The sequence below is a fragment of the Tachyglossus aculeatus genome, chromosome 12 (genome assembly GCF_015852505.1).
Source record: "Tachyglossus aculeatus isolate mTacAcu1 chromosome 12, mTacAcu1.pri, whole genome shotgun sequence".
NCBI classification, from domain to species: Eukaryota; Metazoa; Chordata; class Mammalia; order Monotremata; family Tachyglossidae; genus Tachyglossus; species Tachyglossus aculeatus.
In genome coordinates this window covers 220,532-238,959 of record NC_052077.1, presented here as the reverse complement: position 1 = coordinate 238,959, position 18,428 = coordinate 220,532, and the positions used below count along the sequence as shown (strand labels likewise).

The following is an 18,428-nucleotide window of genomic DNA, read 5'->3' as shown; positions in this document are numbered from 1 at the left end:
CTCTTCCTCTGCCTCATCCTGGCCTTCCTTCTTCTCCAGATACTGGCCCTCCCCCGTCGGTTGATCCTCCTCTTCTTCTTCTGCCTGGTCCTGGCCCACCCCTTCCGTCTGGCCCTGGGCCTCCACCTCCGCCTGCTCATAGCTCCCCTCCTAATGACTTTTTCCCCTCCTCGACTGTCTGATTTTCACTCTCCTCCTTCGCCTGGGCCTGGCACTCCTCCTCCACATGGTCCTGACCCTCCTCTCCCACTGGCCTTGGCCATCCTCCACTGCCTGATCCTGGCCCTCCTACCCCATCTGGCTCCTCCATCTGACCCTGCCCCTCATCCTCTACTTGGTCTTGGTTCTCGCCTTCAGCCCGGTCTTAACCCTCTTCCTCCTCATGATCCAGTTCCTGCTCTGCCTGGTCCTGGCCCTCCTCCTCTGCTAGATCCTGTGCATCCTCCTTCTCTTGGTCTTGGCTTCCTTCTCATTCTTTTACTGGCCCTCCAGCTCTTCCTGGTACTGGTAATCCTCCTCCACCAAACACTGGCCCTCCTACTCCGGGTACTCCTGACCTTCCTCCTTGGCCAGATCCTGGCTCTCCTGGGACCTCCACCTGATACTTGCCTTCCTCGTCCATCTAGGTCTCCTCCTCCTCCTCCTAGTCTTGGCCCTCTTCCTCCCTCGGTCCAGGTCCTCTTCTTCTGCCTCATCCTGGCGTTTTCCCTCCTCCAGATCCTGGCCCTCTTCCTTCTGCTGATCCTCTTCTTCTTCTTCTGCCTGGTCCTGGCCCAAACCCTTCCGTCTGGTCCTGGGCATCCTCCTCCACCTGCTCCTGGCTCTCCTCCTCCCAGTGATCTTTTTCCCACCTCCTCTTTCTGATATTCACTCCCTTCCTTCTCCTGGTCCTGGCACTACTCCTCCACATGTTCCTGACCCTCCTCACCCACCTGGTCCTGGCCATCCTCCACTGCCTGATCCTGGCCCTCCCACCCCCTCTGGCTCCTCCACCTGGCACTGGCCCTCATCCTCTAATCTCCTGAGGCCCGCCCCCATACGTCTGGTCCTGGGACTCCTCTTCCACTTGCTCCTGGCTCTCCTCCTCCCAATGATCTTTTTCCCTCCTCCACTGTCTGATCAATCAATCAGTCAATCTTTGTCCCTCCTCCTCTGTCTGATCATCACTCCCCTCCTTCGCCTGGGCCTGGCACTCCTCCTCCACACGGTCCTGACCCCTCCTCACCCGCCTGGTCGAGGCCATCCTCCACTGCCTGGTTCTGGCCCTCTTACCCTATCTGGCTCCCCCACCTGGCACTGGCCTTCATCCTCTGCTTGGCCTTGGTCTCGCCTTCTGACTGGTCTTAACCCTCTTAATCCTAATGATCCAGTTCCTCCTCTGCCTGGTCCTGGTCCTTGTCTTCTGCTAGATCCTGCGCCTCCTCCTTCTCTTGGTCCTGGCCTCCTTCTCGTTCTTTTACTGGCCCTCCAACTCTTCCTGGTACTGGTAATCCTCCTCCACCGAACACTGGCCCTCCTAGTCCGGGTAATCCTGACATTCGTCCCCACCCATATCCTGGCTCTCCTCGAACCTCCACCTGGTACTTGCCTTCCTCGTCCATCTAGGTCGCCTCCTCCTCTTCGTAGTCTTGGCCCTCCTCTTACCTCGCTTCAGGTGCTCTGCCTCTGCCTCATCCTGGCGTTCCTCCTCCTCCAGACCCTGGCCTTCCTCCTTCTGCTGATCCTCTTCTTCTCCTGCCTGGTCCCGGCCCACCCCCTTCCGTGTGGTCCTGGGCCTCCTCCTCCATCCCCTCCTGGCTCTCCTCCTCCCAGTGTTTAATTCCCACCTTCTCTGTCTGGTTTACACTCCCCTTCTTCGCCTGAGCCTGGTATTCCTCCTCCACATGGTCCTGACCCTCCTCACCCACCTGGTCTTGGCAATTCTCCAGTGCCTGGTCCTGGCCCTCCTACCCCATCTGGCTCCTTCACCTGGCACTGGCCCTCATCCTCTGCTTGGTCTTGGTTCTCGCCTTCATCCCGGTCTGAACCCCATTGCTCCTCATAATCCAGTTCCTCCTCTGCCTGGTCCTGACCCTCCTCTTCTGCTAGATCCTGCGCCTCCTCCTTCTCTTTGTCTTGGCCTCCTTCGCGTTCTTTTTCTGTCCCTCCAAATCTTCCTGGTACTGGTAATCCTCCTGAACCAAACACTGGCCTACCAGCTCTGTCTTGTCCGGGCCTTCGCCCTCGGCCAGATCCTGGCTCTCCTGGGACCTCCACCAGGTACTTGCCTTCCTCATCCGTCTAGTTCGCCTCCTCCTCTTCGAAGTCTTGGCCCTCCTCCTCCCTCGATCCAGGTCCACTTCCTCTGCTTCATCCTGTCCTTCCTTCTCCTCCAGATCCTGGCCTTCCTCATTCTGCTGATCCTCCTCTTCTTCTTCTGACTGGTCCTGGGACACGCCCTTCAGTCTGGCCCTAGGCCTCCTCCTCCACCTCCTCCTGCCTCTCCTCTTCCCAGTCAACTTTTTCCCACCTCTTCTGTCTGATCTTCACTCCACTCCTTCGCCTGGGCCTGGAACACCTCCTCCACATGGTCCTGACCTTCCTCACCCACCTGGCCTTGGCCATTCTCCAATTCCTGGTCCTGGCCCTCCTACCCCATCTGGCTCCTCCACCTGGCACTGGCCCTCATCCTCTACTTGGTCTTGGTTATCGCCTTCAGCCTGGACTTATCCCTCTGCCTGGTCCTGGTCCTCCTCCTCTGCTAGATCCTGTGCCTCCTCCTTCTCTTGGTCTTGGCCTCCTTCTCGTTCTTGTCCAGGCCCTCCAACTCTTCCTGTTACTGGTAATCCTCCTCCACCAAACACTGGCCCTCCTTCTCCGGCTAGTCCTGGCCTTAGCCCTCAGCCAGATCCATTCTCTCCTGGGACCTCCATCTAGTTCTTGCCTTCCTCGTCCATCTAAGTCGCCTCCTCTTCCTCCTAGTCTTTGCCTTCCACCTCCCTCGATTCGTGGTCCTCTTCCTCTGCCTCATCTTGGCCTCCCTTCTCCTCCTGATCCTGGCCCTTCTCCTTCTGCTGGTCCTCTTCATCTTCTTCAGCCTGGTCCTGGCCCACCCTCATCCGTCTGGTCCTCAGACTCCTCCTCCACGTGCTCCTGGCACTCCTCCTCCCAATGATGTTTGTCCCTCCTCCACTGTCTGATCATCAACCTCCTCCTACGCCTGGGTCTGGCAATCCTCCTCCACATGGTCCTGACCCTCCTCACCCACCCACCTGGTCTTGGCCATCCTTTGTCCAGAAACGGTCTGGTTATGTTACTCCCTTCCTCAAAAATCTCCAGTGGCTACCACTCAACCTACGCATCAGGCAGAAACTCCTCACTCTCGGCTTCAAGGCTCTCCATCACCTCGCCCCCGCCTACCTCACCTCCCTTCTCTCCTGGTACAGCCCAGTCCGCGCTCTCCGCTCCTCTGCCGTTAATCTCCTCACCGTGCATCGTTCTCGTCTGTCCCTCCGTCGACCTCCGGCCCACGTCATCCCCCTGGCCTGGAATGCCCTTCCTCCACACATCCGCCAAGCTAGCTGTCTTTCTCCCTTCAAGGCCATACTGAGAGCTCATTTACTCCAGGAGGCCTTCCCAGAATGATCCCCCTCCTTCCTCTCCCCCTCCTCCCCCCTTCATCCCCCCCACCTAACCTCCATCACTTCCCCACAGCACCTGTATATATGTATATATGTTTGTACGCATTTCTTACTCTATTTACTTATTTATTTTACTAGTACATATTTATTCTACTTAGTTTATTTTGTAAATATGTTTGGTTTTGTTCTCTGTCTCCCCCTTCTAGACTGTGAGGACACTGTTGTGTAGGGACGGTCTCCATAGTTTGCCAACTTGTACTTCCCAAGCTCTTAGTACAGTGCTCTGAACACAGTAAGCACTCAATAAATACGATTGAAGGAATAAGTAGGTCACCTCCTCTTCCTAGTCTTGGCCCTCTTCCTCCCTCGGTCCAGGTCCTCTTCCTCTGCCTCATCCTGGCCTTCCTCCTCCTCCAGATCCTGGCCCTCCTCCTTCAGCTGATCCTCTTCTTCTGTCTGGTCCTGGTCCGCCTCCGCCACCTGCTCCTGGCTCTCCTCCTCCCAATGATATTTTTCCCTCCTCCACTGTCTGATCTTCACTCTCCTCCTCCGCATCGTCCTGACCCTCCTCCCCCACCTGGTCTTGATCATCCTCCACTGCATGGTCCTGGCCCTCCTACACCATCTGGCTCCTCCACCTGACCCGGGCCCTCATCCTCTGCTTGGTCTTGGTTCTCGCCTTCAGTCTGGTCTTAGCCCTCTTCCTTCTCATGATCCAGTTCCTCCTCTGCCTGGTCCTGGCCCTCCTCCTCTGCTAGATCCTGCGCCTCCTCCTTCTCTTGGTCTTGGCCTCCTTCTCGTTCTTTCCCAGGCCCTCCAACTCTTCCTGGTACTGGTAATCCTCCTCCACTAAACACTGGCCATCCTAGTCCGGCTACTCCTGACATTCGTCCTCGGCCAGATCCTGGCTCTCCTGGAACCTCCACCTGGTACTTGCCTTCCACGTCCATCTCGGTCGCCTCCTCCTCTTCGTAGTCTTGGCCCTTCTCTTCCCTCGATCCTGGTCCTCTGCCTCTGCCTCATCCTGGCCTTCCTCCTCCTCCAGATCCTGGCCCTCCTCCTTCTGCTGATCCTCTACTTCTTCTACTGCCTGGTCCTGGTCCACCCCCTTCCGCCTGGTCCTGGGCCTCCTACTCCACCTGCTCCTAGCTCTCCTCCTCCAAATGATTTTTTGATTCCTCCTCTGCTTGATCTTCACTCTCCTTCTTTGCCCAGGCGTGGGACCCCTCGTCCACATGGTCCTGACCCTCCTCAACCACCTGGTCATGGCCACCCTCCACTGCCGGGTCCTGGCCCTCCTACCCCATCTGGCTCCTCCACCTGACCCGGGCCCTCATCCTCTGCTAAGTCTTGGTTCTCGCTTTCAGCCCGGTCTGAACCCTCTTACCCCTCATGATCCAATTCAACTTCTGCCTGTTGCTATCCCTCCTCCTCAGCTATATCCTGCGCCTCCTCCTTCTCTTGGTCTTGGCCCTCCTTCTCGTTCTTTTCCTGGCCCTCCAATTTTTTCTGGTACTGGTAATTCTCCTCCACCAAACACTGGCCCTCCTTCTCCGGTTAGTCATGGCCTTTGTCCTCGGACAGATCTTGGCTCTCCTGGGACCTCCATCAGGTACTTGCCTTCCTCGTCCATCTAGGTCGCCTCCTGTTCCTCCTAGTCTTTGCTCTCCTCCTCCCTCGATCCAGGTCCTCATCTTCTGCATCATCCTGGCCTTCCTCCTCCTCCAGATCCTGGTCCTCCTTCTTCTGTTGGTCCTCTTCCTCTTCTTCAGCCTGGTCCTGGCCTACCCCCATCCGTCTTGTCCTGGGCTTCCTCATCCACCTGCTCCTAGCTCTCCTCCATCAAATGATACTTTTCCCTCCTCCACTGTCTGATCTTCACTCTCCTCCTTCGCCTGCGCCTGGCACTCCTCCTCCACATGGTCCAGACGCTCCTCACCGACCTGGTCTTGGTCATTCTCCACTGCCTGGTTCTGGCCCTCCTACCCCATCTGGCTCCAACACCCGGCCCAGGACCTCATCCTTTGCTTGGACTTCGTTCTCGCCTTCAGCCTGGTCTGGTCAACCAGCCCTCTTCCTCCTCATGATCCAGTTCTTCGTCTGCCTGGTCCTGCTCCTCCTCCTCTTCTAGATCCTGCGCCTCCTCCTTCTCTTGATCTTGGCCTCCTTCTCGTTGTTTACCAGGACCTCCAACTCGTCCTGCTACTGGTAATCCTCCAGCAAACACTGGCCCTCCTACTCCGGCTACTCCTGGCCTTCGTCCTCGCCCAGATCCTGGCTCTTCTGGGACCCCCATCTGGTACTTGCCTTCGTCGTCCATCTAGGTCGCCTCCTCCTCCACCTCGTCTTGGCCCTCCTCTTCCCTCGATCAAGGTCCTCTTCCTCTGCCTCACCCTGTCATTCCTTTACCTCCAGATCCTGGCCCTCCTTCTGATGATCCTCTTCTTCTTCTTCTTCCTGGTCCTGCCTGGCCCATCGCCTTCCGTCTGGTCCTCGGACTCCTCCTCCACCTGCTCCTGGCGTTCCTCCTCCCAATGATCGTTTTCCCTCCTCCACTGTCTAATCATCATTCTCCTCCTTCGCCTGGACCTGGCAATCTTCCTCCACCTGGTCCTGACCCTCCTCACCCACCTGGTCTTGGCCAACCGTTCTCTAGAAACGTTCTGGTCATGTTACTCCCCTCCTCAAAAATCTCCAGTGGCTACCAATCAATCTACGTATCAGGCAGAAACTCCTCACCCTCGGCTTCAAGGCTCTCCATCACTTTGCCCCCGCCTACCTCACCTCCCTTCTCTCTTTCTACAGCCCAGCCGGCACCCTCCGCTCCTCTGCCGCTAATTCATTCATTCATTCATTCAATGGTATTTATTGAGCGCTAACGGTGTGCAGAGCACTGTACTAAGAGCTTGGGAAGTACAAGTTGGCAACATATAGAGACGGTCCCTACCCAACAGTGGGCTCACAGTCTAGAAGGGGGAGACAGAGAACAAAACAAAACATATTAACAAAATAAAATAAATAGAATAAATATGTACAAATAAAATGAATAGAGTAATAAATACATACAAAGATATGTACATATATACAGGTGTTGTGGGGAGGGGAAGTAGGTAAGGCGGGGGGGATGGAGAGGGGGAGAGGGGGAGAGGAAGGAGGGGGCGCAGTCTGGGAAGGCCTCCTGGAGGAGGTGAGCTCTCAATAGGACTTAGATGTAATGGAAGATATTATGGGAAGTAGCATGGCTCAGTGGAAAGAGCCCGGGCTTGGGAGTCAGATGTCATGGGTTCTAATCCCGGCTCCGCCGCTTGTCAGCTGTGTGACTTTGGGCCAGTCACTTTACTTCTCTGTGCCTCGGTTACCGCATCCAGAAGGAAGAATTTTAGAGAAAGAGTCAGTTCTGATGATCCGACCGTCGACGTCCATAGACAAACGTGGGTGCCTACGGCTTGCTGAACTGGAGAAAATAGTACGGGTCATCTTCTATTATCAGAATATCATGTTTTCTTGCCAGCTCATATATTTCCCTTTTCCGTTCCACCGGTAACGAGGTTCCAGTAGGGTTGCCGCCATTTGGGACGGGGTAAAGAAATTTGGGGTTCTTGCTGTTGGATTTCCGTCCATCTTCTGGTCTCCACTTGGAAAGCGTCGCTCTAAGGGCATCTGGAATGATTCCATGGTGGTCACTGGGAACGTTGATGATGTTACAGCCCAACAGTCTCAGAGCTGCAAGTGTTCCAGAGTACGCAGGAGCATCTAGGAGGATGTTATCTCTGGGATTAACGAGCATCTCGAACACTTTGGAAAGTCCTTCCTGGCTGCCTGTGGTGACACATATCTCCATTTGTCCTTGGTCTGGACCATACTGAGTGGTGGGTGGATGATGAAGATTCGTCTGAAACGTTTTTAGCCAGGACAACAGCTCCGGAACCCCTGATGAGGCTGAGTACTGGAGGGCTCTCTTCATCATGTCTTCCCCAAACTCAATGGCTGTTCCGTCTCCTCACCGTGCCTCGTTCTCGCCTGTCCCGCCGTCGACCCCCGTCCCACGTCATCCCCCAGGCCTGGAATGCCCTCCCTCCCCACATCCGCCAAGCAAGCTTTCTCTCTCCCTTCAAGGCCCTACTGAGAGCTCACTTCCACCAGGAGGCCTTCCCAGGCTGAGCCCCCTCTTTCCTCTCCCCCTCCTCCCCCTATTCATAGCCCCCGCCTTACCTCCTTTGCTTCCCCACTGCACCTGTATAAATGCATATATGTTTGTACATACTTATTACTCTATTTGCTTATTTATTCTACTTGTACATATTTATTCTACTTATTTTATTTGGTTAATATCTTTTCTTTTGTTCTCGGTCCCCCCTTCTAGACAGTGAGCCCACTGTTGGGTAGGGACCGTCTCCATATGTTGCCAACTTGTATTTCCCAAGCGCTTAGTACATTGCTCTGCACACAGTAAGCGCTCAAAAAGTACGATTTAATGAAAGAATAAATCGCCTCCTCCTCCTCCTAGTCTTGGCCCTCCTTCTCCCTCGGTCCAGGTCTTCTTCCTCTGCCTAATCCTTGCCTTCCTTCTCCTTCTGATCCTGGCCCTCCTGCTTCTGCTGGTCCTCTTCTTCTTCTTCTGCCTGGTCCTGGCCCAACCCCATCCGTCTGGTCCTGGGCCTCCTCTTCCACCTGATCCTGGCTCTCCTCCTCCCAATGATCTTTTTCCCTCCTCCACTGTCTGATCTTCACTCTCCTCCTTTGCCTGGGCCTGGCACCCCTCCTCCACATGGTCCTGACCCTCCTCACCCACCTGGTTTTGGCCATTCTCCACTGCCTGGTCCTGGCCCTCCTACCACATCTAGCTTCTCCACCTGACCCAGACCCTCATCCTCTTCTTGGTCTTAGTTCTCTCCTTCAGGTCGTCTCAACCCTCTTCCTCCTCATGAGTCAGTTCCCCCTCTGCCTGGTCCTGGTCCTCCTCCTCCGCTAGATCCTGCACCTCCTCCTTCTCTTGGTCTTGGCCTCCTTCTCATTCATTTCCTGGCCCTCCAACTCTCCCTGGTACTACTAATCCTCCTGAACCAAACACTGGCCCTTCAGCTCCGCCTTGTCCTGGCCTTCGTCCTCGGCCATATCCTGGCTCTCCTGGGAACTCCACCTAGTACTTGCCTTCCTCCTCCATCTAGATCGCCTCCTCCTCCTCCTAGTTTTGGCCCTCCTCCTCCTTCGTTCCATGGCCTCTTCCTCTGTCTCATCCTGGCCTTTCTTCTCCCCAATATCCTAACCCTCTTCCTTCTGCTGATCCTCTTCTTCTTCTTCTGCCTGGTCCTGGCCCACCTCCATCTGTCTTGTCCTGGGCCTCCTCCTACACCTACTCCTGGCTCTCCTCCTCCCAATTATCTTTTTCCCACTTCCTCTGTCTGATCTTCACTCCCCTCCTTCGCCTGGGAGTGGCACCCCTCCTCTGCATGGTCCTAACCCTCCTCATCCACCTAGTTTTGGTCATCTTACTATTCCTGGTCCTGGCCTTCCTACCCCATTTGGCTCTCCACCTGGCACTGGCCCTCATCCTTTGCTTGGTCTTTGTTATCGCCTTTAGCCTGGTCTTAACCCTCTTCCTCCTCATGATCCAGTTCCTCCTCTGCCTGGTCCTGGCCCTCCTCTTCAGCTAGATCCTGCACCTCCTAGTTCTCTTGGTCGTGGCCTCCTTCTAGTTCTTTTCCTGGCCCTCCAACTCTTCCTGGTTCTGGTAATCTTCCTCCACCAAACACTGCCCCTCCAACTCCGCCTTCTCCTGGCCTTCGTCCTCGGCCAGATCCTAGATCTCCTGGGACCTCAACCTGGTACTTACCTTCCTCCTCCATCTAGGTCGCCTCCTCCTCCTCCTAGTTTTGGCCCTCCTCCTCCTTCGTTCCACGTCCTCTTCCTCTGCCTCATCCTGGCCTTCTTTCTCCCCAATATCCTATCCCTCCTCCTTCTGCTCATCCTCTTCTTCTTCTTCTGCCTTGTCCTGGCTCACCCCCATCTGTCTGGTCCTGGTCCTCCTCCTCCACCTGCTCCTGGCTCTCCTTCTCCCAGTAATCTTTTTCCCACCTCCCCTGTTAGATCTTCACTCCCCTCCTTCGCCTGGGCCTGGCACTCCTCCTCCACATCTTTCTGACCGTCCTCACCCACCTGGTCCTGACCATTCTCAACTGCCTGGTCCTGGCCCTACTACCACATCTTGCTCTTCCACCAGGCACTGGCCCTCATCCTCTGCTTGGGCTTGGTTCTCGCCTTCAGCCTGGCCTTAACCCTCTTCCTCCTCATGATCCAGTTCCTCCTGTGCCTGGTCCTGGCCCTACTCCTCAGCTAGATCCTGCGCCTCCTCCTACTCTTGGTCTTGGCCTCCTTCTCGTTCTTTTCCTGGCCGTCCAACTCTTCCTGGTACTGGTAATCCTCCTCCACCAAACATTGACCCTCCATCTCCCCCTTGTCCTGTCCTTCGTCCTTGGCCAGATCCTGGATCTCCTGGGACCTCCACCTGGTATTTGCCTTCCTCGTCCATCCAGATCGCCTCCTCCTCCTAGTTTTGACCCTCCTCCTAGTTTTGGCCGTCCTCTTCCCTCGATCCAGGTCCTCTTCCTCTGCATCAACCTGGCTTTCCTTCTCCTCCAGATCGTGGACCTCCTACTTCTGCTGATCCTCTACTTCTTCTTCTGCCTTGTCCTGGCCCACCCCCATCCGTCTGGTCCTGGGTCTCCTCCTCCACCTGCTCCTGGCTCCCTTACTCCCACTGATCTTTTTCCCACATCCTCTGTCTCATTTGTACTCTCCTCCATCGCCTGGGCCTGGCACTCCTCCTCCACATGGTCCTGACCCTCCTCACCCACCTTGTCTTGACCATCCTCCACTGCCTGGTCCTGGCCCTCCTACCCCGTCTGGCTCCTCCACCTGACACTGGCCCTCATCCTCTGCTTGGTCTTGGTTCTCGCCTTCCGCCTGGTCTTAACCCTCTTCCTCCTCATGATCCAGTTCCCCCTCTGCCTGGTCCTGGTCCTCCTCCTCAGCTAGATCCTATGCCTCCTCCTTCTCTTGGTCTTGGCCTCCTTCTCGTTCTTTTCCTGGCCCTCCAACTCTTCCTGGTACTGGTAATCCTCCTCCACCAAACACTGGCCCTCCACCTCCGCCATGTACGGGCCTTCGTCGTCGGCCAGATCCTGGATCTCCTAGGACATCCACCTGGTACTTGCCTTCCTCGTAAATATAGCTCGTCTCTTCCTCCTCCTAGTTTTGGCCCTCCTCCTCCCTCGATCCAGGTCTTATTCGTCTGCCTCATCCTGGCCTTCCTACTCCTCCAGATCGTGGACCTCCTACTTCTGCTAATCTTCTTCTTCTTCTTCTGCTTGGTCCTGGCCCACCCTCTTCCATCTGGTCCTGGGCCTCCTCCTCCACCTGCTCCTGGCTCTCCTCTTCCCAGTGATCTTTTTCCCACCTCCTCTGTCTCAGCTTTACTCTCCTTCTTCGTCTGGGCCTGGCCCTCCTCCACCACATGGTCCTGACCCTCCTCACCCATCTGGTCTTGCCCTTTCTCCATTGCCTGGTCCTGGCACTCCTACCCTATCTGGCTCCTCCACCTGACCCTAGCCCTCATCCTCTGCTTGGTCTTGTTTCTTGCCTTCATACAGGTCTTAAATCTCTTCCTCCTCATGATACTGCTCCTCCTCTGCCTGGTCCTGGCCCTCCTCCTCTGTTAGATCCTGCACCTTCTCTTTCTCTTGGTCTTCGCTGTCCTTCTCTTTCTTTCCTGGCCCTCCCACTCTTCCTGGTACTGGTAATCCTCCTCCACCAAGCACTGGACCTCTTTCTTCGGCTAGTCCTGGCCTTCGTCCTCGGCAAGATCCTGGTTCTCCTGAGATCTCCAGCTTTTACATGCCTTCCTCATCATCATCATCATCAATCGTATTTATTGAGCGCTTACTATGTGCAGAGCACTGTACTAAGCGTTTGGGAAGTACAAATTGGCAACATATAGAGACAGTCCCTACCCAACAGTGGGCTCACGGTCTAAAAGGGGGAGACAAAGAACAAAACCAAACATACCAACAAAATAAAATAAATAGGATAGATATGTACAAGTAAAATAAATAAATAAATAAATAAATAGAGTAATAAATATGTACAACCATATATACATATATACAGGTGCTGTGGGGAAGGAAAGGAGGTAAGATGAGGGGGATGGAGAGGGGGACGAGGGGGAGAGGAAGGAAGGGGCTCAGTCTGGGAAGGCCTCCTGGAGGAGGTGAGCTCTCAGCAGAGCCTTGAAGGGAGGAAGAGAGCTAGCTTGGCGGATGGGCAGAGGGAGGGCATTCCAGGCCCGGGGGATGACGTGGGCCGGGGGTCGATGGCGGGACAGGCGAGAACGAGGTACGGTGAGGAGATTATCGGCGGAGGAGCGGAGGGTGCGGGCTGGGCAGTAGAAGGAGAGAAGGGAGGTGAGGTAGGATGGGGCGAGGTGATGGAGAGCCTTGAAGCCCAGGGTGAGGAGTTTCTGCCTGATGCGCAGATTGATTGGTAGCCATTGGAGGTTCCTCGTCCATCTAGGTCGCCTATTCAATCAATCAATCGTATTTATTGAGCGCTTACTGTGTACAGAGCACTGTACTAAGCGCTTGGAAAGTACAAGTTGGCAACATATAGAGACAGTCCCTACCCAACAGTGGGCTCACAGTCTAGATGGGGGAGACAGAGAACAAAACCAAACATATTAGCAAAATAAAATAAATAGAATAGATATGTACAAGTAAAATAAATAGAGTAATAAATATGTACAAACATATATTCATTTATACAGGTGCTGTGAGGAAGGGAGGAGGTAAGACGGGGGGATGGAGAGGGGGACGAGGGGGAGAGGAGGGAGGAGGCTAGGTCTGGGAAGGCCTCCTGGAGGAGGTGAACTCTCAGTAGGGCCTTGAAGGGAGGATTTATTCCTCCTCCTAGTCTTGGCCCTCCTCTTCCCTCGGTCCAGGTCCTCTTCCTATGTCTCATCCTGGCCTTCCTCCTCCTTCAGATCCTGGCCCTCCTCGTTCTGCTGATCCTCGTCCTCTTCTTCTACCTGGTCCTGGCCCACCCCTTTCCGTCTGGTCCTGGGCCTCCTCCACCACCAGCTCCTAGCTCTACTCCTCCAAATGACCTTTTTGACTCCTCCTCTGTCTGATCTTCACTCCCCTCCTTCGCCAGTGCTTGGCATTCCTCCTCCACATCGTTCTGACCGTCCTCACCGACCTGGTCTTGGCCATTCTCCACTGCCTGGTCCTAGCCCTCCCACCCCATCTGGCTCTTCCACCGGGCACTGGCTCTCATCCTATGCAGCTAGATCCTGCGCCTCCTCCTCCTCTTGGTCTTGGCCTCCTTCTCGTTCTTTTCCTTGCCCTCCAACTCCCTCCGGTACTGGTAATCCTCCTCCACCCAACACTGGCCCTCCAGCTCCGTCTTGTCCTGGCCTTCATCCTCTGCCTGATCCTGGATCTCCTGGGACCTCAACCTGGTACTTGCCTTCTTCGTCCATCTAGCTCGCCTCCTCCTCCTCCAACTTTTGGCCCTCCTCCTCCCTCGATCCAGATCCTCTTCCTCTGCCTCATCCTGGCCTTCCTTCTACTCCAGATGGTGGACCTCCTACTTCTGCTGATCCTATTCTTCTTCTGCCTGGTCCTGGCCCACCCTCTTCCGTCTGTTCCTGGGCCTCCTCCACCATTTGCTCCTGGCTCTCCTCCTCCCAATGATCCCAATGATCCCCAACCTCCTCTGGCTCATCTTTACTTTCCTTCCTCGCCTGGGCCTCGCCCTCCTCCACCACATGGTCCTGACCCTCCTCACCCACCTGGTCTTGGCCATTCTCCACTGCCTGGTCCTGGCCCTCCTACCCCATCTGGCTCCTCCACCTGACCCTGGCCCTCATCCTCTGCTTGGCCTTGGTTCTTGCCTTCAGCCTCGTCTTATCCCTCTTCCTCTTCATGATCCAGTTCCTCCTCTGCCTGGTCCTGGCCCTCCTCCTCTGCTAAATCCTGCGCCTCCTCTTTCTCTTGGTCTTGGCCGTCCTTCTCTCTCTCTTCCTGGCCCTCCAACTCTTCCTGGTACTGGTAATCCTCCTCCACCAAACACTGGCCCTCCTTCTCCGTCTAGTCCTGGCCTTTGTCCTCGGCCAGATCCTGGCTCACCTTTGACCTCCACCTGGTACTTCCCTTCCTTGTCCATCTAGGCTGCCTCCTCTTCCTCCTAGTCTTTGTCCTCCTCCTCCCTCGATCCAGGTCCTCTTCCTCTGCGTCATCCTGGCTTTCTTTCTCCTCCAGATCCTGGCCCTCCTCCTTCTTCTGGTCCTCTTCTTCTTCTTCTGTCTTGTCCTGGCCCACCCCCATCCGTCTGGTCCTGGGTCTCCTCCTCCACCTGCTCCTGGCCCTCCTCCTCCCATTGATCTTTTCCCCACTTCCTCTGTCTCATCTTTACTCTCCTCCTTCGCCTGGGCCTGGCACTCCTATTCCACATGGTCCTGACCCTCCTCACCCGCCTGCTCTTGTCCGTCCTCCACTGCCTGGTTCTGACCCTCCTACCCCATCTGGCTCTTCCACCTGGCACTGGCCCTTAATCTCTGCTTGGTCTTGCTTCTTGCCTTCAGCCTGGTCTTAACCCTCTTCCTCTTCATGATCCAGTTCCTTCTCTGACTGGTCCTGGCCCTCCTCCTCTGCTAGATCCTGCGCCTCCTCCTCCTCTTGGTCTTGGCCTCCTTCTTGTTGTTTTCTTGGCCCTCCAACACTTCCTGGTACTAGTAATCCTCCTGAACCAAACACTGGCCTTTCAGCTCCGTCTTGTCCTGGCCTTCGTCCTCGGCCAGATCCTGGCTTTCCTGGGACCTCCATCTAGGTCGCCTCCTCCTCCTCCTAGCTTTGGCCCTCCTACTCCTTCGCTCCATGTACTCTTCGTCTGCCTCATCCTGGCCTTCCTTCTCCTCCAGATCGTGGACCTCCTACTTCTGCTAATTCTCTTCTTCTTCTTCTGCCTGTTCCTGGCCCACCCTTTTCCGTCTGGTCCTGGGCCTCCTCTTCCACACGCTCCTGGTTCTCCTCCTCCCAATGATCTTTTTCCCTCCTCCTCTGTCTCATCTTTACTCTCCTTCTTCGCCTGGGTCTGGCCCTCCTCCACCACATGGTCCTGACCCTCCTCGCCCGCCTGGTCTTGGCCATTCCCCACTGCCTGGTCCTAGCCCTCCTACCTCATCTGGCTCCTCCACCTGTCACTGGCCTTCATGCTCTGCTTGGTCTTGGTTCTCGTCTTCAGCCTGGTCTTAACCCTCTTCCTCCTCATGATCCAGTTCCTCCCCTGCCTGGTCCTGGCCCTCCTCCTCCTCTAGAGCCGGCGCCTCCTCCTTCTCTTGGTCTTGGCCTCCTTCTCGTTCGTTTCCAGGCCCTCCAACTCTTCCTGGTACTGGTAATCCTCCTCCACCAAACACTGGCCCTCCTACTCCCGCTACTCCTGGCCTTCGTCCTCTGCCAGATCCTGGCTCTCCTGGGACCTCCAACTGGTACTTGCCTTCATCGTCCATCTAGATCGCCTCCTCGTCCTCCTAGTCTTGGCCCTCCTCCTCCTTCGGTCCTGGTCAATCAATCAATCCATCAATCATATTTATTGAGCGCTTATTGTGTGCAGAGCACTGTACTAAGCGCTTGGGAAGTACAAGTTGGCAACATATGGAGACAGTCCCTATCCAACAGTGGGCTCACAGTCTAGAAGGGGGAGACAGAGAACAAAACCAAACAAATTAACAAAATAAAAGAAATAGAATAGATATGTACAAGTAAAATAAATAAATAGAGTAATAAATATGTACAAACGTATATACATATATATAGGTGCTGTGGGGAAGGGAAGGAAGTAAGACGGGGGCATGGAGAGGGGGAAGAAAGGGAGAGTAAGGAAGGGGCTCAGTCTGGGAAAGCCTCCTGGAGACGGTGAGTTCTCAGTAGGGCTTTGAAGAGAGGAAGAGAACTAGCTTAACGGATGGCCAGAGGGAGGGCATTCCAGGCCTGGGGGATGACGTGGGCCGGGGGTAGACGGCGGGACAGGCGAGAACGAGGCACGATGGTGTCCTCTTCCTCTGCCCCATCCTGGCATTCCTTCTCCTCCAGATCCTGGCCCTACTCCTTCTGCTGATCCTCGTCCTCGTCTTCTACCTGGTCCTTGCCCACCCCCTTCCGTCTGGTCCTGGGCCTCCTCCTCCACCTGCTCCTATCTCTCCTCCTCCAAATGAACTTTTTGCCTTCTCCTCTGTCTGATCTTCACTCCCCTCCTTCGGCTGGGCCTGGCACTCCTCCTCCACATGGTACTGACCATCCTCACCCACCTGGTCTTGGCCATCCTCCACTGCCTGTTCCTGGCCCTCCTACCCCATCTGGCTCCTCCACCTGGCACTGGCCCTCATCCTCTGCTTAGTCTTGGTTCTCGTCTTTAGCCTGGTCTTAACCCTCTTCCTCCTCTTAATCCAGTTCCTCCTCTGCCTGGCCCTTGCTCACGTCTTCAGCTAGATCCTGCGCCTGCTCCTATTCTTGGCCTTGGACTCCTTCTCGTTCTTTTCCTACCCCATCTGGCTCTTCCACCGGGCACTGGCCCTCACCCTTTGCTTGGTCTTGGTTCTCGCCTTCAGCCCGCTCTTAACCCTCTTCCTCCTCATGATCCAGTTCCTCCTCCGCCAGGTCCTGGCCCTCCTCCTCACCTAGATCCTGCGCCTCCTCCTTCTCTTGGTCTTGGCCTCGTTTTCGTTCTTTTCCAGGCCCTCCATCTCTTCCTGGTACTGCTAATCTTCCTTTACCAAGCGCTGGCCCTCCTGCTCCGGCTACTGGCCTTCGTCCTAGGACAGATCCTGGATCTCCTGGGATCTCCAACTGCTACTTCCCTTCCTCGTCCATCTAGGTCGCCTCCTCCTCCTCCTAGTCTTGGCCTTCCTCCTCCCTCGGTCCAGGTCCTCTTCCTCTGCCTCATCCTGGCCTTCCTCCTCCTCCAGATCCTGGTCCTCCTCTTTCTGCTGATCCTCGTCCTCTTCTTCTACCTGGTCCTCGCCCACCCCCTTACGTCTCGTCCTGGGCATCCTCCTTCACCTGCTCTTAGCTTTCCTCCTCCAAATGACCTTTTTGCTCCTCCTCTGTCTGATCTTCACTCCCCTCCTTCGCTTGGGCCTGGCACTCCTCTTCCACATCGTTCCGACCGTCCTCACCCACCTGGTCCTGGCCATTCCCCACCGCCTGGTCTGGCCCTCCTACCCCATCTGGCTCTTCCACCGGGCATTGGCCCTTATCCTCTGCTTGGTCTTGGTTCTCGCCTACTGCCTGGTCTTAACCCTCTTCCTCCTCATGATCCAGTTCCTCCTCTGCTTAGTCCTGGCCCACCTCCTCTGCTTGATCCTGTGCCTCTTCCTTCTCTTGGTCTTGGCCTCCTTCTCTTTCTTTTCCTGGCCCTCCAACTCTTCCTGGTACTGGTAATCCTCCTCCACCAAACATTGGCCCTCCAGCTCCGCCTTGTCCTGGCCTTCGTCCTCGGGCAGATCCTGGATCTCCTGGGACCTCCACCTGGTACTTGCCTTCCTCATCCATCTAGCTCGCCTCCTCCTCCTCCTAGCTTTGGCCCTCCTCCACCCTCGATCCAGGTCCTCTTCGTCTGCCTCATCCTGGCCTTCCTTCTCCTCCAGATCGTGGACCTCCTACTACTGCTGATCCTCTTCTTATTCCTCCCGGTCCTGGACCACCCTCTTCCCTCTGTTCCTGGGCCTCCTCCTCCACCTGCTCCTGGCTCTCCTCCTCCCAATGATGTTTTCCCCACCTCATATGTCTCATCTTTACTCTCTCCTTCTTCGCCTGGGCCTCGCCCTCCTCCACCACAAGGTTCTGACCCTCCTAACCCACCTGGTCCTGGTCATTCTCCACTGCCTGGTCCTGGCTCTCCTACCCATCTGGCTCCTCCACTTGACCCTGGCCCTCATCCTCTGCTTGGTCCTGGTTCTTGACTTCAGCCTGGTCTTAACCATATTCCTCCTCATGATACAGTTCCTCCTCTGCCTGGTCCTCGCCCTCCTCCTCTGCTAGATCCTGCGCCTCCTCTTTCTCTTGGTCTTGGCCGTCCTTCTCTTTCTCTTCTTGGCCCTCCAACTCTTCCTGGTACTGGTAATCCTCCACCAAACACAGGCCCTCCTTCTCTGACTAATCCTGGCCTTTGTCCTCGGCCAGATCCTGGCTCACCTATGACCTCCGCCTGGTACTTGCCTTCCTTGTCCATCTAGGCCGCCTGCTCTTCGTCCTAGTCTTTGCCCTCATCCTCCCTCGATCCAGGTCCTCTTCCTCTGCGTCATCCTGGCCTTCTTTCTCCTCCAGATCTTGGCCCTCCTCCGTCTTCTGGTCCTCTTCTTCTTCTGCCTGGTCCTGGCCCACCCTCATCTGTCTGGTCCAGGGTCTCCTCCTCCCCTTGCTCCTGGCCCTCCTCCTCCCATTGATCATTTTCCCACCTCCTCTGTCTCATGTTTACTTTCCCACTTCGCCTGGGCCTGGCACTCCTCCTCCACATAGTCCTGACCCTCCTCGCCCACCTAGTCCTGGCCATCCTCCACTGCCAGGTCCCGGACCTCCTACCCCATCTGGCCCCTCCACCGGGCACTGGCCCCATCCTCTGCTTGGGTTTGATTCTCACCTTCAGCCTGGTCTTAGCCCTCTTCCTCTTCATGATCCAGTTCCTCCTCTGCCTGGTCCTGGCCCTCCTCCTCAGCTAGATCCTGCCCCTCCTCCTTCTTTTGATCTTGGCCTTCTTCTC

General features: G+C 55.8%; 1 protein-coding gene across 1 annotated transcript; it reads right to left on the bottom strand.

The window, feature by feature from the left end:
- Window positions 1-7,059: 7,059 nt before the first annotated feature.
- On the bottom strand, window positions 7,060-17,900 carry LOC119935542 (kynurenine/alpha-aminoadipate aminotransferase, mitochondrial-like). The gene is made up of 2 exons (XM_038754917.1): window positions 17,864-17,900; window positions 7,060-7,619 (listed from the first exon to the last, which is right to left on the bottom strand). The coding sequence occupies exons 1-2, from the start codon at window positions 17,898-17,900 to the stop codon at window positions 7,060-7,062; spliced, it is 597 nt and encodes a 198-aa protein (XP_038610845.1).
- Between the last annotated feature and the right edge of the window lie 528 nt (window positions 17,901-18,428).